Source organism: Globicephala melas, chromosome 2, assembly GCF_963455315.2.
Source record: "Globicephala melas chromosome 2, mGloMel1.2, whole genome shotgun sequence".
Classification (NCBI taxonomy): domain Eukaryota; kingdom Metazoa; phylum Chordata; class Mammalia; order Artiodactyla; family Delphinidae; genus Globicephala; species Globicephala melas.
Window position 1 is genome coordinate 86,037,560 of NC_083315.2, and position 23,332 is coordinate 86,060,891.

At 40.6% G+C, this 23,332-nt stretch overlaps 1 protein-coding gene and 1 long non-coding RNA gene across 3 annotated transcripts in view; one reads left to right on the forward strand and one right to left on the reverse strand.

Moving 5' to 3' along the window:
- Positions 1-23,332, forward strand: part of FBN1 (fibrillin 1) — a 252,069-nt gene that overhangs the window by 201,373 nt on the left and 27,364 nt on the right. Inside the window, exons 46-59 of one of the 2 annotated variants that reach the window (XM_030842674.2) lie at positions 1,596-1,712; positions 2,527-2,655; positions 3,250-3,369; positions 5,978-6,103; positions 10,131-10,280; positions 10,625-10,690; positions 10,969-11,085; positions 12,833-12,952; positions 14,887-15,009; positions 16,291-16,422; positions 18,342-18,467; positions 19,023-19,229; positions 21,045-21,170; positions 21,430-21,552. In XM_030842674.2, the coding sequence (XP_030698534.1) occupies positions 1,596-1,712; positions 2,527-2,655; positions 3,250-3,369; positions 5,978-6,103; positions 10,131-10,280; positions 10,625-10,690; positions 10,969-11,085; positions 12,833-12,952; positions 14,887-15,009; positions 16,291-16,422; positions 18,342-18,467; positions 19,023-19,229; positions 21,045-21,170; positions 21,430-21,552 (1,782 nt within the window). Of the gene's footprint in view, positions 1-1,595; positions 1,713-2,526; positions 2,656-3,249; positions 3,370-5,977; positions 6,104-10,130; positions 10,281-10,624; positions 10,691-10,968; positions 11,086-12,832; positions 12,953-14,886; positions 15,010-16,290; positions 16,423-18,341; positions 18,468-18,851; positions 18,914-19,022; positions 19,230-21,044; positions 21,171-21,429; positions 21,553-23,332 lie in introns of those variants that run through there. The other variant, XM_060294282.1, reaches the window with a different exon arrangement.
- LOC132596851 (uncharacterized) overlaps positions 1-23,332 on the reverse strand; it is a 69,125-nt gene that overhangs the window by 24,328 nt on the left and 21,465 nt on the right. The window contains exon 7 of the long non-coding RNA XR_009563003.1: positions 20,681-20,782. This is a non-coding gene — a long non-coding RNA (uncharacterized lncRNA). The remainder of the gene's footprint in view (positions 1-20,680; positions 20,783-23,332) is intronic.

Sequence of the window (23,332 nt, forward strand, 5' to 3'; positions counted from 1 at the left end):
GGGGACTTCAATCAGTTTCACAGCTGGAAAAAGAACAATCTATAGGGTGATGTTTAAAGTGCTTGCCTTTGGCTGTAATTGGATTTATCCATTAGGGAACATTCTCATAAAATCTGGTCATCTTCAGAGCAGATAAGTTTTAAGTTAAAGATTATAATAGGCCCTGCTCATCACTGGCGAGATAATCCCTACATACTAATGAAGCCCGGCCCAACTTTCCTTCTCCCTCTTCCATCTGAATTATGTAGAACCCTCTACCAAAGGACCTGCCCAGCTAAAGAACTTCACTTGCTTGGCTAAAAATGAATCAAGGCAGAAGTTTCTGACTGCTGGCAGGGTGACTCATCTGGGTGCAGTCGTCAACCACAGACACATGTGTTGGAGTCACACTGGGCTCAGCAATAGCTTCTTTTTTTTTTTTTTTTTTTTTTTTTGCAGTACGCGGGCCTCTCACTGTTGTGGCCTCTCCCGTTGCGGAGCACAGGCTCCGGACGCGCAGGCCCAGCGGCCATGGCTCACGGGCCCAGCCGCTCCGCGGCATGTGGGATCCTCCCAGACCGGGACACGAACCCGCGTCCCCTGCATCAGCAGGCGGACTCTCAACCACTGCGCCACCAGGGAAGCCCAGCAATAGCTTCTTGATTTAAGATCACAGATAACTTATCTTTATGTCCAAAATTTGAAAGGAAAGGAAATCCTAACTCTAAACACTACATTTTGCTAATCTGAGGTGTTGCCTTCCACTCCTTCCCCATCTCTTTGTCCTTGCCCTCCTCATTCTGCCTGTTGATATAACAAGCCAACAATATCAACGTTTTTCATTTTAATTTCTTATTTCCTCCTTAATATAATGTACACCTACTCTTTATGAGAAAGGTGATGGCCGCTGTCACAAGATGCAAAGACACATAAGATGCCAAAACAGCTTTACAAATAGAGTGAAAAGTCATAGACCAATAAAAAGACAGAATACACTGCAAGAGAGGAGACCCACATTAGGGGCCATGCCATTGGGATCGTTTAGAAGGGAGATAAGTCACCATTTCATGGGAGTGGTCGTGGGTTTTTAGGGGTGGATTGGGAAAAAGAAACATGTCTAAGATTCCAGGTGAGTTAGAAAGCTAATTTATTTTGTTGCTGATTTTGGGGTAATATCAGGTGACTCACTGCCTTTTGGTAAACTGGAGTGAGAATCTTAAAGGCTGAAGTTTGCCAAAGGTGGCAGTGAATCAAGACCCAGATGTGCACAGAATTTTCCATTTCCAAGTGAAAGTATTTGAGAAAAGTGGCAAGGGTGGAGAATTCTAGAAGTAAATAGAATAAAATAGTTCTTGTCCAGTTCTCATGTCCTTAGCTTGCCTCCTTTCACATGCCAACCAAGGAAAGGATTTTCTCCCAAGGCTTAGAACCTTGCCTTTTGCTGGTTTCTCACAGGGAGCTGCCGCTGCTGGAACTAATACCAACATCAAATCTAGAAGTTCTCAACCTACGTACGACATTTTGTGAACTCTTAAAATGCCTTTTAACCGCAGGTAACCATATACCCTCCTCTTCTGTTAATAATCATGTTTTTCTATGTCCTTTGTTCCTGCTAGACATAAATGAGTGTGAAAGAGATGCCTGTGGGAATGGAACTTGCCGAAACACAATTGGTTCCTTCAACTGCCGCTGCAATCACGGTTTCATCCTTTCCCACAACAATGACTGCATAGGTGCGTGTGCAAAACAGTCAGCCACCAAAGGAAGGCAGTTTTATGTGTGTTCTTTGTAATTAGCATCATCTCCAGCGTGCTGGCAATCTTTTTTAATATATGCCATCTTATGCGTGACAGGTGGTTAAAAAGAGTTGTTAAATACAATGTGCTAAGTAAGTGTCAAATATAGTTACTACATCTATTACTTTTATTAATATACTCATTAGCAGCTATAATTTTTATGTCTACTATGCTGCAAATTAAATGCATTTCAAAATAAATCGAATATGTTTTAAAACATACAAAAGCTATCCTTTGTATAGAAATTACGTAGTTCAGGAGCAGTGTGGACCTGTCTAGATGTTGCACTATAGCCTCCCTTCAAAGAAGTTAAAATTCTTCTTATAAAATATGCTACATTATTCACAAGCAAGGGTAAGGAACCAAATTTTGTATTGTGCTAGAGGCTACTTTTATATACTTCTGATTACAAGAATACTTAACAGTACCCTCAGCTGTACTGTGTATTAGTAATTCAGTTTTAACCTTTAAACATGAAACCTAAAGGATGATCAAGGTGAAACTCATACAAAATCCTAATATAAATGATCAATCTCTAATTAGTAGAATTATGTCATCTTGTTAGGTTCTGATAGGTGAATAAAGCCAGGTCTGTTGTTATAAACTAGATCACGTTGGAATTTCTTAAGTCTGCCTGAGCCAGCAAAGGCCACTGAAATTCAGTATAAATATTTTTCCCTTTAAAAGTTTTGATCATTGATGGGATTAGGATATTTTCTTTGGAACATATCAAAGGGTATTTTTTTGGCAGATGTTGATGAATGCGCAACTGGAAATGGGAACCTTTGCAGAAATGGCCAATGCATCAATACAGTGGGGTCCTTCCAGTGTCAGTGCAACGAAGGCTACGAGGTGGCTCCAGATGGAAGAACCTGTGTGGGTGAGTGCTGCTTCAGAAACACCCTCCAAAGGTCATCCCAGAGGCCACTCCAGGAATCACGCAGTCTCTATCACGATCCTTCCTTCAGAAGCCTGGAGGAAAAAGATCAGAGTAGAAAGTACACTAATCCTGTCTGAATGTGTGTATGGTATATATACCACTCTTCCCCTTTATCTTTTAAAATTAAGTGTTTGTAATTACAGAAACAGTTACAACGTTCAATGTAACTGTTAAATTGTTCTATAAACAACTGTAATTCCCTTTCTTTTATTCTTTTTCTTCCACAGAGCTTTGTGGTAAGCTCTTATACAGTCCTTTGGGTGTCCTCAAAGATCTTCATACCCATTGACTTTTCACGTGCTATGCTTTCCTGGAAAGTAGATCAAATAAAATATGGTTGTTAAATACATTGCACACTTCTGAAAGCTAATAAAGCTGATTTTTATTGAGCTGTTAGTTTTTCTCCAGGGTAGAGTTTGTGGACTTTAGATTTATGTATTTCTTAGATTTTATTCCAGTTTCTTTCGATTTTAGTTGCTTGATGGAAATCATGCCAGTGGGAACCTCTTTCTTCTTTTTCCCTTTGCTTTGCAGATATCAACGAATGTCTCCTAGAACCTGGAAAATGTGCACCAGGCACCTGTCAGAACTTGGATGGGTCCTACAGATGTATCTGTCCACCTGGATACAGTCTCCAGAACGACAAGTGTGAAGGTAGGAGGGCTATCAATATTTGGAAATTAGCAGTATTGGTTACTGCATTGACATTATCCAATTTTTGAGATGGTGTGATGGTGTCTTCATTTTGGAATACTTTATCAGAAACAAATCCAAGGGTAGGGTGTGACTTATGGGCTCAAAATTAGATGGTGAGACAGGAATATCAATTCTCACGCTAATCTCTGATGAAGCTATTTTGCTCTGTGTATATGGGTGGTCACATAACCCTGACACCTTCCCAATGTACTTTTATGCAGCTGGTAGAAAGTTCTGGATTACATGTTTTTAAGTGCCAATGGGTTGCAACTAAACATAGCTTCCTGATTCCAGTTAAAATCTTTAAGTGACCACAGTCAAGGTTGGAGGAATGTGGCTATATAATTTGTCTATGTTATTTTGACTTGTAGAATGGTAGAAATGTGTAACTACAAATAAATTCTCAGCAAATTTTATAGTACCGTATTCCTCAATACGTACGTATATCATTGCATTAAATGCAGGACGTTAATTGCCAGAACTTCATCAATGAATGGGGTGGAAAGGACTTTTAAGAAGTCACCTAGTCCATGCTCCCACCTTTAAACAAGTCTGCATCTAATCCATAATGAGTAAGAACTGTCCACTTTTAATAGCATCAATGACAAATGTTTATTATATATCTAATTTAACTCTCAGTCAAGAGATAATATTCTAAATGAAAACGCTTTATCAAAATTAGACCTAAATGCAAATTATTAAGTGTTATTTTACTTCTATTAGAGATCAGCTCTATTCACTCCATGATTAATGCAAAATTACCCTAGAATGAACAGAATGAAAATGTATAGAAAGGAAAACGACTTCCAGAATAGTTCATAAATGTGTTCATTCTAAATCTTTGTCCCTACCCTTATGAAGCTGGCACCTACAGTCTGATTTCTACCGTAACAACAACAAAAACAAAAAGGAGACATCCGAGCATTTTTACGAAAGTTGACTTCTAAGCAAAGGTTGGATGTCGGGGTGGAGGGAGTGTAGGAATGGAGCAATTCAATCAGCAGCAGCAGTTCAGATAATAAGCCACAGGAAACATGATGCAACTATAAATGCAACATAAGAACATGAAATGATGAAGAAGCTAGTTTGGCCCTGTACAGGAAGATACCTTGCACTGCACATTTCTAGAAAATCTATTGTGTGGTATTTACAAAATTAAGTCAAGATAACAAAGTTAATATCCTAACTTCCCTTTCGTTGGACCTCGTGGGAATAAAGCTGTGTAACGCGAATACATTTTGGTGTGGGTAGAACTCGTTGCACAAACCTGAAAATAAAGAGTCGCAAGATACAAGGGATATCTGTTTCGTTGAAAAAAATTGTCCGTAAAAATAGCATGGCTCAGAATCAAGACTTACCTCTTTTTCACTACAAATTCCTGCTGAAAGTCAGGGGAAATGATGGGTGCGTCTCTTGGAAAGAGTGGTCATACTTTTTCCACAAGTAGGGTCATCATGTACTTTACTGACCAAACCAAGACAATTCTGAGGAGGGCACTATTAATAACAAGTCCAGGTCAACAGGCATAAACTAGTACTCTCCCAGGCAAACTAGAACATACTCAAGCCACTGAAACTTCCCTGCAAACCATCCTTAATTACTCCTTTACAGTAGATCAGGTATATTAATATGCTAAAGGAAACATGTCACAATTATGTGTGTCAAATTCCTATCATCTATATGATAAAAGAAAAACTATAGTCTATACACAGAAGATATTTTTGTGTCTTCAGACAAATTAAACTGCAAATGAGAGAGAGGAGCCTCATCTCTTGTGATATCTTTAGTTTGTATTGCATAGGATTATTTTCATGAGTACTGGTGTCCTTGTAAAAGTCATAGTTTTAGGATATTGTAGCATGGGATATTGGGGAAAGCACTGTGGACAGACGGGTGGAGGGGAACAAATTTGGTTCAAAGACCTACATCTCTCACGGGGTAACTCATTGGCAACACAATTAAAATTTCAGAGCGTCTGCTTACTGTGTAGTGGTGAAGTCAGACTCTAGAGTTTCTTGCTTCTTTCCTAGTTTAGGGTGGTATGAAATTACTCCAACTTTTCTAATTATCCAAGAAATTCAGTCTGGGTAAAACAAGTTTCTCACTGCATCCCTAAGAAGGCACTTGCAGAGTCCATTTTTACAATAAGAACCATCAAAACTAGTTTTTTAAAAGTCATCACAGGGACTTCCCTGGCGGTCCAGTGGTTAAAACTTCACCTTCCAATGCAGGGGGTGCAGGTTCGATCCCTGGTCAGGGAGCTAAGATCCCAACATCCTCGTGGCCAGAAAACCAAAACGTAAAACAGAAGCAGTATTGAAACAAATTCAGTAAAGACTTTAAAAAAATGGTCCACATCAAAAAAATCTTTAAAAAAAAAAAAGAAAAAATAAATAAAGTCATCACAGCCTAGAAGACCACTCACAGCATCATGATACAGGAAAAATCTTCATTGTTTGAAGAGTTTTGAAACTCGGTTACACTTTGTACTTTTACATTGTGCATTTAGTATCCGATGGTGTCTCCATCATGTTTTGACCTTGTTTGACACATGTACTTCTTTTAGATATCGATGAATGTGTTGAAGAACCAGAAATTTGTGCCTTGGGCACGTGCAGCAACACTGAAGGCAGCTTCAAATGTCTGTGTCCAGATGGGTTTTCCTTGTCCTCCACTGGAAGAAGGTGCCAAGGTAAGTGCTTTTGACTTTTGGCTTTAGACTTTCATTACTCTGTGTTTATTTGTTGTGGTTTTATTTTTTAAACATGGCGAAGTTTTGGTTCTTTGTGAAAGAGAAGATGGAGTGTTTTCATTCATCCAGACGTCTAATGATTACCATATGTCAGAAAGTTCATTTTTACTTTTAAGGTTAAAAACTCATCCATCAAATTATGGTTGCTTGTACAACAACTGTCCTGGCACTTTAAACCTGTCTCTCCCCCTGAGAACACAGATGCTCATAGGTCAGTCAGCAGGGGATCAGCCATGAGCCACTGAACGTGGCAAAGCCTGGGGCAAGTTCAGTTACAAGTTCTCTGCCTCTGAAAAGGTAACCTCTGTAAATATGGGCCAAAACCTAGACTTTCAGACAGAAAAGTGCAGATTAACTCATGTGCTCCCGGGTTATAATGCCTATCTCTTACATCACAAGTTTTCTAAGAAAACAGAGAAATAAATGTGAACTGACCAGGATTCTTGCTGGCCCACAGTCTGTTTTCAGGAATGATACTTGTGAGCTTAAAAAAAAAAAATCAAAAGGGGAGCCTGAACTTAAGCATAACACAGTTTATTATGTCTCAGCAAACTATTCAGATTTTACTAAACAATTGTGTGTGTCTGTCTACTTATACAGACTAGTTTAGTGAATTCAGGACAAAAAAACACACGCAAACAGACATATCCCCCCCACACACCCCCGTCCCACCCCCTTCCGGTGGTTTTTTTGTTGTTTGTTGTTGTTATATTCTTTTGTTCAGTTTTTTTTCTCCTTGGTTGTTTTGTTTTGTCTTTTGCTTCCATATTACCAAGTAAGAGGCAATGAATATCATTTAAGATTCCAAATATTGGGCTTAGGGGTCTCAGCCTTGCCATTTATAGCCTAGGGCAAGTCATTTAATCTTTTGGAAGCTCAGTTATCATATTTCTTATTTTTAAACAACAATAAGGATACTCGCCCAACCAGTCTTGTTGAATACGTGAAAAAGCTTTGTTCATTTCTGAGTCCTTCATAGGTTCTTGCTATTGTTGTTCAAACTGATTAACTTTTTACTTTTCAACGGGTCATTTGGTCACCTAATATTTAGGGGTGTGAAGGGGGAGAGTTGAGAATTCTCTGTTGGTTTGGTCCTGTAGGTAGCTGTCAGAGGCCCATGTGGATTTCTGGGTTATGGGTGGGATGGTGCTTGATTCAAGCAAATATTCTGTCTGTATGGTACAGACCAGCCAGATAAATTCTTACTCCTACTCCCTTGTCTTTGTGTGCCTTTGGCTTGGCCGGAGTTTGGAAAGAAAGCAGTGAGAAACCAGGTGTGAATCTGCCGATGTGGCAGGCCAGAGGAAATTCATAGGCTATTAATTCAATTTGCACTGGCCTGTCACAGAGCAAGCTAACGCTGCAGGAAGAATCAGCCCAGCTGTGAGCAGCCCTGCCACATGCTCAGCTCCAAGAGGCAGAGCCAGAATTGAGGAATGCAAGCAGGGAAAGTGACTTTCGTAGCTCTGATGAAATTTCAAAGGTCATTAAGGCTCTCTGCAGATAGACCTGTAAGCAGGCATCCTAGCAAGCCCACGTTAAAGGATGTGGGCATACACAACTCTCTTTCCTGATGCAAGGCACCTTTAATTAAAAAACAAAACCAATTCTAGAGGATCATCACAAGCAAATGTAAATCTCCCAAGGAGCACAGATTTTGCTAGAGCCAGGGCATAAAGAGCTGGGTTTTTACTGTAAGATGACAAATTAGGAGTCAGGCTTCTGTTGTCCATAAAATGAGAAAATTCCACAGAACCACAGATAATGTTTTTGAAGGAACAAATGTGATATAGGACTCAGGTGAACAGACCCTGGCACCTAAAGGCCACAGATGTAAATGAGCTACTCCCACTTATGAAGTTCAGTGAAGGGAATTTGTCACTTAGGCTCACTCTAAACTTCATACCTAGATTTTTTTTTCCCCCCCGGGGTGAGGTGATAGAGCGGTGTTGGGGAGCTGGGCTGGGGTATGGAATAGGGTCCGTAATGAAAGGAGAAGAGAATGAGAAAATTAACAGACCAATATTAGCACATGCATGTATCTAGGTTTAAAAGAAACATTACAAGCTGAAAGACAAAGGAGAGAACTGAGTTTTGATATAATTGTTGAGACATTTTTGTGAGTAGTCATTAAATTATATCTTCAGACAGTTGTAGGCATAAATAATAAAAACTCGACCAATAGGGCTTCCCTGGTGGCACAGTGGTTGAGAGTCCGCCTGCCGATGCAGGGGACACGGGTTCGTGCCCCGGTCCGGGGGGATCCCACGTGCCGCGGAGCGGCTGGGCCCGTGAGCCATGGCCGCTGAGCCTGCGCGTCCAGAGCCTGTGCTCTGCAGCAGGAGAGGCCACAACAGTGAGAGGCCCGCATACCGCAAAAAAAAAAAAAATTAAAAAAAAAAAACTGGACCAATAAACACAAAACACTGTATGTGACGATGAACTTGAAGAACAAAGCACATCAAAAGGTGTCCTTCAAGAAACTACAATTTGTTAAATCTTGACACTTTTCAGCAAAGCGACCATTTAAATAGCAGAGATGCTGCAGGACAAGGATAGGCTTTTATTGCTCTTCACCTTCAGAAGAGTAGTTTGCTGAAAGGTGCCTTTTAGGTCCCAGCCATGATGGATGTGAAAATGGAGTAGAAACTAGAGAGACAGTTTCTCTAAAAGAGTTGGTAGCCATGAAGAGTTCAACAAGTTCATTGGCGAGGTCACCAGAATTTGACTTATTGGAGCCTGGTAAATGTGGTTGACTGATATTTTTACTTTAATTCATAAAAATTTTTCTGCTATGATCTTTGGCAGCTCAGTTATTCTTACCTTGTCTCCTTTTCGTTGAAATAAAAGATGGTGAAATTGTCTTAACTGAAATCATAAATGGCTATAATAATATGCTACCGGGAATTGAAAAAAATGACAGGAGAGGGCAGACCTGGTCATACATAAAGAAAGGGGGATTGTGCAAAATGGATATGAAAGCATTTCCTTAAACCCTGCAGATTTTAGCCTCTGTGTAACTCAGAGGAGTTTGCAAAGCTTTGGAGGTCAAATTTGAGGGAAAACATACTCCAGGCTCTTGGATGAGCTCACTTTTTAGAGTCACCCAGTTTGCTCTATAAGAAATGGAAAAGTCAGTTACCAAAACTGTCAAGCAATTTTGGAGAATTCTGTAGGAACTAGATCCCAGCCCCGTGTTCCATGTTGGAGTTACCAAGAAATAACTGATATTAAAGAAATATATTCTTTGGAAGAACAATTATTCTCCTTCACATCCACCCATCTCCCCGTCCTCCTCTTTACCCTCCCTCTCTCTGTGGAGCTAAATAAGCTTCTGTGTGTGTGCAAGTGTGTACACACACGTGTGTCAAATCTGCAGAAAACCTCACATATATTTTGTAGACAGAAGCTGCGTGAGTAGCTGCTTCAGTGAAATACCATTGAGTTGTATTTTCGCCAGTCCACAAAATTGCCACATCTTTATTTGCTCTATGCCTGGAATCTGGGGTTTTATTTTGGCTCCAGGGCTTAGGGGACACAGAATAAACAGCATAGTGTGATATCACAGTGAGTGCTAGAGCTGGGAGGTCTACCTTAACTACCTTAGCTTAGCGTGCTTGCTAAATGTTACACCATCTCAACGTCTCCGTCCTGAAGTCACTGATGACGTCAGCATTGAAATGTGGCAGTGTTGGTTTTTATTATTCACATCAGGTTATTTTGGAACACTGGATAAAATGAGAAATAATAAGGTAAGAGCCACCAGATTTGTTCATTAGCTCTCACTACAAAAGTTACTTACTACTTTAAAGATCTCAGCTCAGTTACTATTATAATCACTTAAAAAGTGTGACTTTAGTAATGAGAAGAGATCACATTTAACAGGGTGGATTGTTTCTTACTCAGTAGTATACAGTGATGACTTAGTAGGAAAGCAACTGAGGGGCCTCTTGAATTTGTGCTGCAGATTTGCGAATGAGCTACTGTTACGCGAAGTTTGAAGGAGGCAAGTGTTCGTCACCCAAATCCAGAAATCACTCCAAACAGGAATGCTGCTGTGCCTTGAAGGGAGAAGGCTGGGGAGATCCCTGTGAGCTGTGCCCCACTGAACCCGATGGTATGTCTACTATCTGCGTTTCTCTTTGGCCATTCAAGGTACAGGCTATAAGATTGTAGACCTTCAAAACGTAAGGCAGTTGAATTTTAAGTCCAACTAAAATGTTCACTAAAATGATTTTATCTCAGGAGCTAGGTAGTTATTTTCTCTGAACTATGTTATGCCTCAAAGCTGCCCAAGTCGTAGGTACACCAGCTCTGGGAGCCTTGTTATCTCCCTCTGGTTTCTGGGCTTGGCTTGTTCATCATGTTCCAATGTGTGCAGCTTCCACACCATACTTGGGGAGGAGCCTGTAGTTAATTGCCTTTGGCCCACCTATTAACGAGAGTTCATCTCCACCACAGAGGCCTTCCGCCAGATCTGTCCCTATGGAAGTGGAATCATTGTGGGACCCGATGATTCAGCGGTTGGTGAGTGGCTTGTGCTGCATTCTCAGCATTTCTTAACATTTTCAACCAGCCTCTTCTTTGTCCTTTCTCTAGCTGTTATTTCTCCACATTTATCTTGGAAAATGAAGCTCTTTTTTTTTTTTTTGGTCTTTTCATTTAGATACCAATTGTATTATGGTATTGCATGTTAATATTGTAATACTAGATATTTCATCGATTAGGCACTGAAATGATCATAATTTACCTTTGTGTTTCCAAAAATACATTGTTATTCACTCTTTTTTCCTCCTCTGCTTAAGATATGGATGAGTGCAAAGAACCTGATGTCTGTAAACACGGGCAGTGCATCAATACCGATGGCTCCTATCGCTGCGAGTGTCCCTTTGGCTACATTCTGGAAGGGAATGAATGTGTGGGTGAGTAATAAAGCGGTTTCTGTTACTGGGATTTTACAAATCAGAAATTCAGCTATTCAGCATTCACACTAGGAAGAATAAGTACCAAGATGGGACAGAAATAAGTTTTAGACACTTGTTCACGTATCATTCATCTAGCAATACTAGCTGAGTCCCCACCATGCACCAGGCACTGTGCTAGGTTCTATGGCTACAGTAGTGAACCAAGCCAACATGGTCCTTCCTCGCATGGACCTTACAGTCTGACGAGGAGGACACTGAACACGTTTGAAGAGATAGTAGGAAGGACAGCATATATCGCGAAAGCCTTTGTGAAATTTAAAGGTAAAAAATTGTTAATGGTCATAATCTTATTCTCTTAGTATGTAAAACACAGAATTTACCCAGATTTTGTTACAGTTAGTACTATGAAAGGCTGTGTACCCAGTGTACATTCCTCTTGTTTTAACCCCCTTATTAAAATGTCAAAGAATGGTTCCTACGGCTGATCTTTGACCTCTTTTATCTAAGAAATCCAAAGCCATTCAATGTAACCTAAATTAATAATGGCATAAATGCCGAGGGTTTGTCTGTGTCCATTAAAAGATGTTCTTTCCATATAGGGAATCAGGGTAGGAGGTTTTAACTGCCTTTCTAAGCCTCAGAATGTAATATCATGCAGATGGATTAAAATATTTCTAATTACCTTACAGCTCTAAAAACCAATGATATTGTGATTTTTATGAACTTGAAAGAGATGTAATATTCTTGAGAGCGAAATGCAGTTTCACAGCAGAACAAAAGCAAAGTTGTCAATGTTTTCTATTCAGTATCTTCAGTTAGTGCTACGATGAATGTGAGAAATAAGCATCCTCACCCAGGGCCTCTCTGCCATACCCTCCTGGCCTCACTTGCTGATTTCAGAACCTAACGTGAGACATAGTCCTTGGTAATAACCCATCACTCTTCTGTGCTCTAGACAGCTGAGATCGCAATGTTATTTCTCTGAAATGTTCCTTTCCCAAAGGAAGGCCCTCTCCCCCAAGAGCTGTGTCAGAATAAGAACAGTCAGTATTCTAGGTGGATGGGTTAGGAGACATACATATTTTTTGGCCTTCCTTGGTAAGATTTGTTCTCTCTCCACAGTTGTTTAGAGAGATCATACCCTAAACACATTTTTCCTAGCCTTTCTTCTGCCTAATGTAAACCATCTGGTTTCAACAAAATCAACAAAATCTACTTGAATCTTGACTTTATCTTGTGTATTAATTTTGCTTAACCTCTGGTCTCTTATTTTGCGTATGTTTAGTCTTCTATTTTATATCTGGCAAAAATGCATCATGTTTAAGACTTCTTGGAGAATGATGTAATGTAAGGCCAAACTGGAGATGTATTTCTAGCTTTAAGTAAGCGAAAACTTTTGACTTGTGAGAGACGCCTTGTTTTAACCCTTTGAGTATCTATTCCCAGTAGATGTACTTCATAATGCAGGAGGCTGGGGACACTCATGGTGAAGAGCACTGTAAGGGCTAAGAAGCCCAGGTACCATAACTGTCACTGCCACTGCCACTGCCACTTAGCAAGTCAAATTTCACAGCTATAAATCTGTGGTAATAAGACCCATGCACTCCTTTCTCAAGGACAGAATGAGAATAAAACAAGATGTTAGAGATCAAAATATTCCGATAGAAGGAAAGGTATTCTCTGAGTCCAAGTCCATTTTTCTCCCAATGCATCATGTTTTGACTACACTTCTGATCACCTGCAGATACGGATGAGTGTTCGGTGGGCAATCCTTGTGGAAATGGAACCTGCAAGAACGTGATCGGAGGTTTTGAATGCACCTGTGAGGAGGGATTTGAGCCTGGTCCAATGATGACTTGTGAAGGTAAGCCTCTTAAACACAGAATAGTTGGTTACATGTTCTGATCACAGGGACAGTACGTGGTTGATTACAATTCTGAATATTAAATACCACGCAGGGTATATAAAATAAGGAAAATCTGGGCCTGGTGGGCCATGCTATCATTTCTTCTCTATGTGGCCTCCTATCTGCAGAGAGTATCTGAAAAAGATGTAAGTGGTTCATGGCACAAGTTATGCCGCATCTCATGCAGAGTTCTTGTTGGTGTCTCTACTACTAATATTTATTTTTTATTTTATTAAATTTATTTATTTTTGGCTGTGTTGGGTCTTCGTTGCTGCACACAGACTTTCCCTAGTTGCGGCGAGCGGGGACTACTCTTTGTTGCGGTGCACAGGCTTCTCATTGCGGTTGCAGTGGCTTCTCTTTGTTGCCGAGCATGGGCTCTAAGCGTGCGGGCTTCAGTAGTTGTGGCACATGGGCTCAGTAGTTGTGGCTCATAGGCTCAGTAGTTGTGGCTCATGGGCTCTAGAGCTCAGGCTCGGTAGTTGTGGCGCACAGGCTTAGTTGCTCCACGGCATGTGGGATCTTCCCGGACCAGGGCTCGAACCCGTGTCCCCTGCATTGGTAGGGGAATTCTTAACCACTGTGCCACCAGGGAAGTCCTCTACTACTAATATTTAGATACAACACCTGCCTTGTCTACTACCCTCTTTCTTATTTTCCATTCCCCCCCTCTGCAACCTTTTTTCTTTGTATCCCGTGCACCCTTTCTTTTTCTTTTCTACTCATAGAAACATCTACACACTGAGATAACCACCAATATCCTTTAACCGTCTGGGAGCAATCACAGCAAAAGAGGCTGTCCATACGCTCTAAGCAACTGTCAGTATGCCTGGTAGGATATAAGGAAAGGGAGGGAGTGTCTAGAATAGTGGTTCTCAAAGGGTGGTCCCTGGATCAGCCACATCAGCATCACCTGGGAACTTGCTAGAAATGCAGATTTTCAGGCCCCGTCCCAGACCTCCTGAATCAGAAACTCTAAGAGTGGGGCCTAGCAGCCCTCCAGGTAATTCTGATGCACTCTCAAGTTGAGAACCACTGGTTTAATAAAAGAATGAAGGGGAGGAGACAGTAAAGTGGGTATTAAAGTGAGCTCTTCATTAGAAATATGACCCATCAATACTCATAGTCAAAGTTGTTGGTGAATTTTTAAATCATGATCTAGGGTCTCACTGATATTCTCAGGCAGGATCATGGCCCTTAGGGAGAAACATGATAATCAAGATGGTCTGTTTTAACCCTGCTTTTCCAAAACATATTCTGATGGTTCCAAACTATGCAATCTACAGAAACCACTTCTATCTATTAATCTATCATTATTATTATTCCTAGCTATTTAAGGCTAGAACTTGGGCATCGGTGTGAAATTATTCAGAACACCATTTTCTTGGGCATAAGAATCACTGTTACTTCACAGGAGCCTCTCTTATTTGGGGAAGGGGAGGTGGTTAATGATATTGGATGGGTTGCTTCTTTTCTGACTGACAGCAGTTGACTTGGCAGTTATTTTGGCTGAATGGGGTGAAACTGATCCCCACTCCGTGTGCCTTTAGGGAGAGGCAACTGGTCAACTTGAGACTTCAAAGCCAGGATTTCAGAAAAGCTCCCTATATGTAGGGTGACCTGTAATTTCTCTTCCACCTAAATAGCAGTTAATAGTTATACCAGCACAATAGGCATAAACTGAGTTTGTACTGGAAGAAGCAAGGTGTATGATCACCCTACTCATACCAATTATAAAATAACCAACTCAATTTTATAATTCTTTGAACATCAGAGACTGCTTGGCCTATCCATGTTTATGACAATGAAGCATTACCACTTTTGCTAAAAGTATATTCCTGTTTTTGGTTGGTGCCTATGATCCATTATTCTCTTACTACATTCTGCCACAGATATAAACGAGTGTGCCCAGAATCCTCTGCTCTGTGCTTTCCGATGTGTGAACACTTACGGCTCATATGAATGCAAATGTCCCACTGGATATGTTCTGAGAGAAGACAGAAGAATGTGCAGAGGTGAGACACTCATGTTCAAGGTCACCTAAGCCAGGGAGCCCTCACTTTGTCTATGATGGGAGGTGTCCCTCCAAAGCTTCCAATTAGGAGGAAGGCTGGGAATTGGGGAGCACTGCTGTAGTCCATGGATAATATTGGGGTTGTCATTGCTACCTTTTCTCCTAAATTGTAGCTTAAGGCTGAGTCGAAGGCTGCACTACAGATCCTTTTTAGTTCACCATGCATTGCATGCCTGTGACATGCCAGCCATTCTGCAAGGTGTGAAGATATAAAGGAAAAAAAGACATTTCCCCACATGCAAGAAGCTCAATATGAAGAGGCTGAGACAGATATAATCATATCCCAGTATGATAAATGAGAACACAAAAGAAGGAATATGAATACTAAAAAATAATCCCCATCACTAAGGGATATTATAGTCCAAGAATGGGGTAACACCTGGAATCTACTTTAAACAGTGCTTACTGAACACCTGCAATTTCCAAAGCACTGGACTAAGCTCTGTTATACAAAGATGGGTAAATCCTGGGGATCCTTGAAGAGCTCTGATTTGCTCCTCCCAAAGTCTTAAATGAGCAGATATCTGTTCTCCTCAAATGGCTTAAATAGATTTTTTCTTAAAGGTAGGAAAACTCCCTAAGTGAGAGCTCCACGTCACATGCAGGCTAAAGTCCAAATTTTTCAGCTCAGATAATATAACGGGGAAAGATAAAGAGAGGGAAATGCCATAGGACAGAAAGTAATGAATGAAGAAGAGCCACACTTCCAGAAAAAAAGGAAATGGAGGGAAGAACCGGTAGAGAAGAAGATATTTGTGGATGCTTGTCTTTTCCTCAAAGTATAAAAACCAAAACTTTCATTATTATATTTCACAATGATTCTAATATTTTGATATTAAGATATAACCTATTATATTGTTATAAGTATTGTATAATGGAAGCTTTGGTTTATTATTATATCCGTATGATAATGCTGTTGTTATAATTATCATATTATGAAAGCCTTTTATAAGGCCTTTTTAGTTCAATTTGTCAAAGAGAATTGGAAATCACACTTCCTGCCTTTGAAGAATTTATCAGAGAGAAATCTCTTCATTAAGTTCAGAGGGGGTTAGAAGACTCCTTCCCATCTTAAGAGACCACTTCCCAACAGTGCAAAAGGAAGTAGGTTAATGCTGAAATAGTGTCAATGAAAATTAGTTACTGAATACCATTTTGTGTTTAAAAGGCAGGAAGTTAAGGCAGCTCCTTTTATGAATTTGTGGTTGTACATTCTTTCCAGACGAGGATGAGTGTGAAGAGGGTAAACATGATTGTGCTGAAAAACAGATGGAATGCAAGAACCTCATTGGCACATACATCTGCATCTGTGGACCTGGGTATCAGCGAAGACCCGATGGAGAAGGCTGCGTAGGTAAGGGCATCCCCACCAGAGGAGCTTTGAATGAGTGGGAAATGACAAAGGACAGAAGAGACGTGGGCTCTGAGTCTTTGTGGACACTGTGTTCTTCTTGCCTCTCTTACCTCATCTCATGACTTCCTGTAGAGGTCCCCTTGCCTCTCGATTATCTATGAATTCTACCAGCAACATCATTCTCTTCCTCTGAGCTGGCCTTTGCCTGCTTTCTAGGCCCATTTTGCTGCCAGGATTAGAAGACGAGGTATTTCCTCTAGCCCCTTCCTTTGCTGTTTTTATACTCCTTTGTTGTTTTGGGGTCAGTTCTTTCCACCACATTGGAATACCTCTCTGTTGACTTGACTTTCTACCACCACCCTGACATTGAGTCCAGATGCCTGGTCCCTGTGGCCCGGGAGCATCACTAGACCATGGGGATCTACATCCAGAGAAACTGCTCTTATCTAGATTGAGGCCCAGGCGCTGGTAGTTTTTAAAGCTCCCCAGGTGATTCTAATGTGGCTTCAGCCTTGAAAACCATAGTAGACCAGGGATTGGCAAACCACAGCTCTAGGGCCGAATTCAGCCTGGCAGTCCGCCAGCTGTCTTTGTAAATAGACTCATTGGAACCCAGCTGTAACCATTCGTTATTTTCCATGGCTGTCTTCATGCCACAACAGCAGAGCAGAGTGCAGCAGTTGCAACAAGAGGTCACATGGCCTGCAAAGCCTAAACTGTTGACTGTATATTATATGGTAATACTATACCATTCCTGTTACTTACAGAAAAAATTTCCTGACCTCTGCTTTAGTCAGTAAATATAGGAAAAAAATACTAGAAAATTCCCACATGTATCCTTTTCCTTTTTAATATTCAATCATATCAGGAAAGTATATTTTATGTTGGTCAAGAAGCTTAAGAACCTCATTGTCCTCTTACTCTGTAAGATACAGAATTAAACGGAAGTTGAAGAGCAGACTTCCAAAGCACAGAAAAAGCATGTGGATTTATGATCATACACTGGATCTTCTGGGATCAGTGATTTTCAGCCTCAGGTGCACACTGGAATCACTCGGAGAGCTCAGGTCCCACCTCAGATATTCTGATTTAATTGGTATCAGGGTGGCCTTGGCATTGGGAATTTTGAGCTGTTTTAACGCTGTTCTGAATGTCACCTTCCTAGCCTCTGCCTCTCCTAAGGAGATCTCTGCCTCAGGGGCTTGAAACTATTCTCAGTTGGAAGCGCCTAGGCAAATTACTTTATGGTCTTTCTAAACAATCATAAGACTCTCCAGCTATTTTAAGGCTTTTTTTAAACCTGGGAGACTGAATTATGATTCCTTAATATTATTGAAGTATTATAATAAGCATAATCTACACTGAATCAGAAGATTAGTATAGATAAACTCCCTCAGGTCAAAACTGACCATCACAGACATTATTCTAGTGAAGTACTGTAATATTTCTTTAACAGATTGATCTTAAGGTTCTTTTTCCTTCATTTAAAATAATCTTTTGAGAATCCTCTACATGTACAGATAAGAGAAGTTTTAAATTTTATTAAGTGAAAAATGTAAATGTACCTAAAATGCTATCATCTGTTTAAGTATATAAAAATGCTATCAATTACGTTTTTAAAAGGGTGGAGGTACATGCATGAATGGTTGTATTTGTTTGTATGGGCATAATTCATCTCTAGAAGGATACTTTAGAAACTGGCGGTAGCACTGGTTGCTTCCCAGGAGGGGAGTTTGGTGGCTGGGGAAAGGGGAGGGAGGGGCACATTTGCTGAATATTCTTTTGTACCTTTTGGATTTGGAACAATGTGAATAGGTTACCTATTCACAAACTAAATTTTTAAAAGAAAAAGAATCCATCTTTGTACAAAGCAGACAGATGACTCCTCTTGTTTTTGGCCCTTCAATTAAACCACACAGATGAGAATGAATGTCAGACCAAGCCTGGGATCTGTGAGAACGGGCGCTGCCTCAACACCAGGGGGAGCTATACCTGCGAGTGCAATGATGGCTTCACAGCCAGCCCCACCCAGGATGAGTGCCTGGGTGAGTACAGATGACAGGATGCTTTTGTAACCCCCCACTGGGACACTTGAAACCAGATCTCTTATTTGAAATGATAGAAACTGTTAAAAATGTTCATATTTTGGAGATGACTCAATGACCGTGATTGTCCACTGGGTTTAGCACCACCCTGCCGCTAACTTCTTCCTTTGCTAATTGTATCATTGAATTACTTGCTTGGAATTTCTTTCTCAGCTCCCTTTTTAAGCCCTTGATGCTCAGGATCAGTTTCCAAGTGTTTCTCTGCCCCTCGCTAGAGAATGACTATTCCCCCATATTTCTGGGAGCAGATAGAGTGATAATCTTGTTGAGGCCAAGGCCTTTCTGCCCACTTACTGAATTTCTTGTCTTTCTTCTTTTCCCCAGATGTCATCCTTTCTCTCTTACTGCCGCTTCCAGCTTTCCCTTCTTGCTCCTTCTCACCCAGGGTAAAGTGTTAACATCCTTCTTGGGTTTTATATCTGACCAAATTCTGAATACCTTGTTATGCTCCTAAAATTCCCCCCAATTCTCTTTGCAATATCATGTCCCATCCAGACAACCGGGAAGGGTACTGCTTCACAGAGGTGCTCCAAAACATGTGTCAGATCGGCTCAAGCAACAGGAACCCAGTCACCAAGTCTGAATGCTGCTGCGACGGAGGGAGAGGCTGGGGTCCCCACTGTGAGATCTGCCCTTTCCAGGGCACTGTGGCTTTCAAAAAACTCTGCCCCCATGGCCGAGGGTTTATGACCAACGGAGCAGGTACTTTATTTTGTTCTGATTTTTGACCAACAGAGCAGGTACTTCATTTATGGTCCGAAAATACTTTCAGGGAATTTGTTTAATGAAGAACAGATGAGAAGAGAATACAGAATCTATAATATGGGCCTAGGCTGAGTTGCATAGTATAAGTTGACAAAAAGAGGCTTCATTATGGTATTTTAGATATTCAAGTTCATGTTGCCGAAGTGTCCTTGGTCTGATTAAATTGTGTGTGCTTGAGTCCCTGCCTCTGCATTACAAGTCCTCAACTTTTCAAGCCGAAGTTTGTTGTAAGTCAGTTACTGGTTACTCAGAATATAATTTTTTAGATAAACTTTGGAATAAATGATCACTAAACTCCTAAACTAGTCCGCCAATGTGTATTTTATCTCATAAAATTGGCTGAAATATACTGCATGAAAGAAGTATAAACAACGCTGATACACAGTCAGCCTTCCACATCTGTAGGTTCCACATCCGTAGATCCAACCAACCCTAGATTGATATCCATTCGAGGCTGATTGAACCTACAGTGCCAACTATACTATGCCATTTTATACAAGGGACTTGAGCGTCCGTGGATTTTGGTATCAGTGAGGGGGTCCTGGAACCAATGCCCTGGATATGGAGGGGCGATTGTATTGGCAATTAAGACAATTGCCTCTGGGAAACTGCAAGTTGCTTGAACTTGCGAGGGATGAGGAGGAGGCTGTTGAGGTGTCTGAGGCAACTCTGAAAAAAAATTTCAGGATTATGTTTATCAACTGAAATTGTTTTTAGTCTCATGAAAGAGAAAGGAGAAAGACTTTTTGAGCTCCTTGGGAGGAAATTAGAAGTGAGAGGAGAAGAGATTGAAGAGGATTTGTGTTCATGTTAGAAAGATGTGGCTAACGTGGAATAACAGAACTGGATGTCGTAAAAGACAGAATAGATAAGATGGAATGACCAAAAGCAGTTTATGATTCTTTGGAGGATATGAAAATGAGATGGTGGAAAGACTTTTCTTGAGACCAATGCGGGTATGCTAAATTGCATTTCAGAGTAAACTTGAAAAAATCAGGAAAAATAAGAGCTGTTGATAGAAAATGGTTACTTGGCAATCAAAGGCTAAGAACTCCCTTGGTATTGGCATCCCGCCAAGCAGTAAGGAAATAGATGGGTCAAGATATGGGGGACAGTGTCTTTAATGCCCAATAGTACATATTGACCAAATCTTTCTCCCTGTGGTGGAGCTGTGACTAAGGGTCTCTCTTCCCTAGCAGGTTGCAAAAACTCAGCCCAGTGATCCACTGATGCCTCCCTCAACCAAAGGAGGGAAGTTTGGTCCCATTTCCCCAGTAGTGTGCAATCTGTTATTTTTCAGGATTAACTTTAAACACAACAAAAAGAATAGAAAGAAAACTTTCCTTATTTTGGACATACACTATTAGAAGAAAATGGGATTTCCTTACCAAAAGGATCTTCTGCTGTGATTCATTTATGAGATGTCTGGAGGAGGCAAGCTTGATGGCATGAGATGGAGCAAGGAGTTAAATATGTCTAGATGTTGTTCTCTGGACCCAATGGAGAAAAACAATATAAATTTAGAAGAGCAATTATTAAGTTTTCCCCTATAGTCTAATAAAGTTATTCATTTCCCTTTCAATACAGTTACCATTACATATGAAACGTATGCTGTCATCCCTTTGGTTTAATTCCTTAGGTCCATAATATAGTCACACAGTTTTAATATTTATCGTGAAGTGACCCCTATGTATGAATGTTGTCCATTTTACAATGTCTTTCTCATTTTACTTTCTACTCATTAAATTATAGATATTGATGAGTGCAAGGTTATTCATGATGTTTGCCGGAATGGGGAATGCATCAATGACAGAGGATCATATCACTGCATTTGTAAAACTGGCTATACTCCAGATATAACCGGAACTGCCTGCGTAGGTAAGTGCTCTATTTCTGATGCTCAGGTTTACTCCCAGGTGGAAATTGTACATTATGGTGAAAAAAAAAAAACCACCCTCAAACTAAAAATCTAAAAAGCCTGTGTAATTTCTTAAGGAAATGTAAGACAGTGATCAAAGACTACACAGAATTTACTTTTTCCTTCCTCAAAACTAGGATTCTTTGTTAGATGCTGTGGGTATTGAGCATTTAGGCATCTTTTTAGATGGGCGGTCACATTGTATCTCTTTGATCGTAGATCTGAATGAGTGCAACCAGGCCCCCAAACCCTGCAATTTTATCTGCAAGAACACAGAAGGGAGTTACCAGTGTTCATGCCCGAAAGGCTACATTCTGCAGGAGGATGGAAGGAGCTGCAAAGGTAAAGTAGAATTTGCCTCCACCCACTCATCTGTCTCCTGGGCACATGGTCGCATTCCTTGTGCCTTTGAGGGATCCAAAGCTGAAAGACCCTCTCTGCAGGCAAGAAGTGCTTCCCTGGGGTAAGTGCCTCCCTGTGACCCACCTCCTATTCTAGTTGGAGGGAGGCTGAGGCCAAGGGAGATTGCAGAGGACCAGTGGCAGCAGCCATCCTCACTGCCTGCCCCATGGGCATCCATGGGGGATGTCCATGAGCATCTCAGACAGCAGGGCCAGCTCTCCAAGGCTCAAGTGAATCAGATACCTGATCACATTAATGCAATAAATAGAAAACAGAAAGGATGTAATCAGTCTATTCAGTAACTATATAGCCCAGTATGGTCCTGCCTACCTCAGGTTAATCAGTGCCATGATCCTAGAGAACACTGTGCCTAATTAAGTAAACACTTTGTCTAGGTTTTTGTTCTGCAAAATAGGGCCATTCCTGACCCCCAGCAGCTTATTCGAGACACAGTTATTACAAAGAATTAAGATACATCAAAACTCTCTGCAGAAATTCCTGATCAACCAGAAGTTACCCTTTGCAAAATTATATTGGTATAAATTTGTTCTTTTAATAATAAGAACTTCACATATTGAGTGAACAGCACAACTGAGTCAGACTCAAGGATAATTTGAAGAAGGAAAGGTAGACCAGATGGCAGAATAAGAGTTAGTGTGTTCTGCCATGAAGACTGGGGGGAGGAAAAAGGAAGTAAAGGAAGTTAAATGGTAGGATGGAGTGGAAGAGGAGAGCAAACAGAAGTAGAGCCAGCAACCCTTTTCCTCTGTCTGCTGAAAGGGGGAGAGTTAAGAGGCAGGTAATACAGGATAACATATGGACAATGCTTGAAATTTTCCTGTGCAGCACAAGTCCTATACAATCCTGCAGTATGGGGAGAGGAAGTTGAGAGCTACTCAAAAATTCTGCCTTAAAACATAGAACTTATTCTACATCTGTGGATCACAGTGAGTTCTGGGGAGCGTGAGGCTACAGCTCACAGCCACAAACTTATTTGTCTAAATGAAAAACCAACTTCAGGGGAAAAATGTCTCTCAGTGTGTATACTAACTGTATGAATCAAAACAAATTTACAGCATCTTTCTAACTTGTGGGGGCAGAAAATCCTAAAAATTTCTAGCAATTAAGAGATGGAAAATGAAAATAAATTAAATGTATAGTAGTAGTTATGTTCTTTTACAATGTATTAATATGAAAAACATCTGTAATACTCTAATTTTAGGAATACAAAAAAGTTTTACAGATCTACTTACAATATAAGATTCTTTCTCCTATTTTTCTCATAAGGTCTAAATTCTTCTACATACTTGGCATATATGACTAAATATCAAAATGAGTGGTGCAGATACATGTATTATTGAAACAGAGGAAAGAGGCTAGAAGGATGACCCCAGGGGAAATGAAGGACCAGCACTTACCCCATGAGAGATGGGTAGGAACCCAGTAAGAGGAAAGAAGGGGATTCTTGGATGTGAAAACAGCAAGTGTTGCTGTTCTTAATGGTGTAAAGATAGTATTGTAAGGTTGGAGGCAGAGACAAGATGGTGGGTTAGAAGGATGTGACCTCACCTCTTCTTACGAAAACACCAAAATCACAACTGCCTGCTGAACAACTATTCACAAAAAAAACCCACTGGAACCTACCAAAAAATATACAGTAAGTCCCCTACATATGAATGATTTCCATTCCGAGAGTGCATTTGTAAGTCTAATTTGTCCA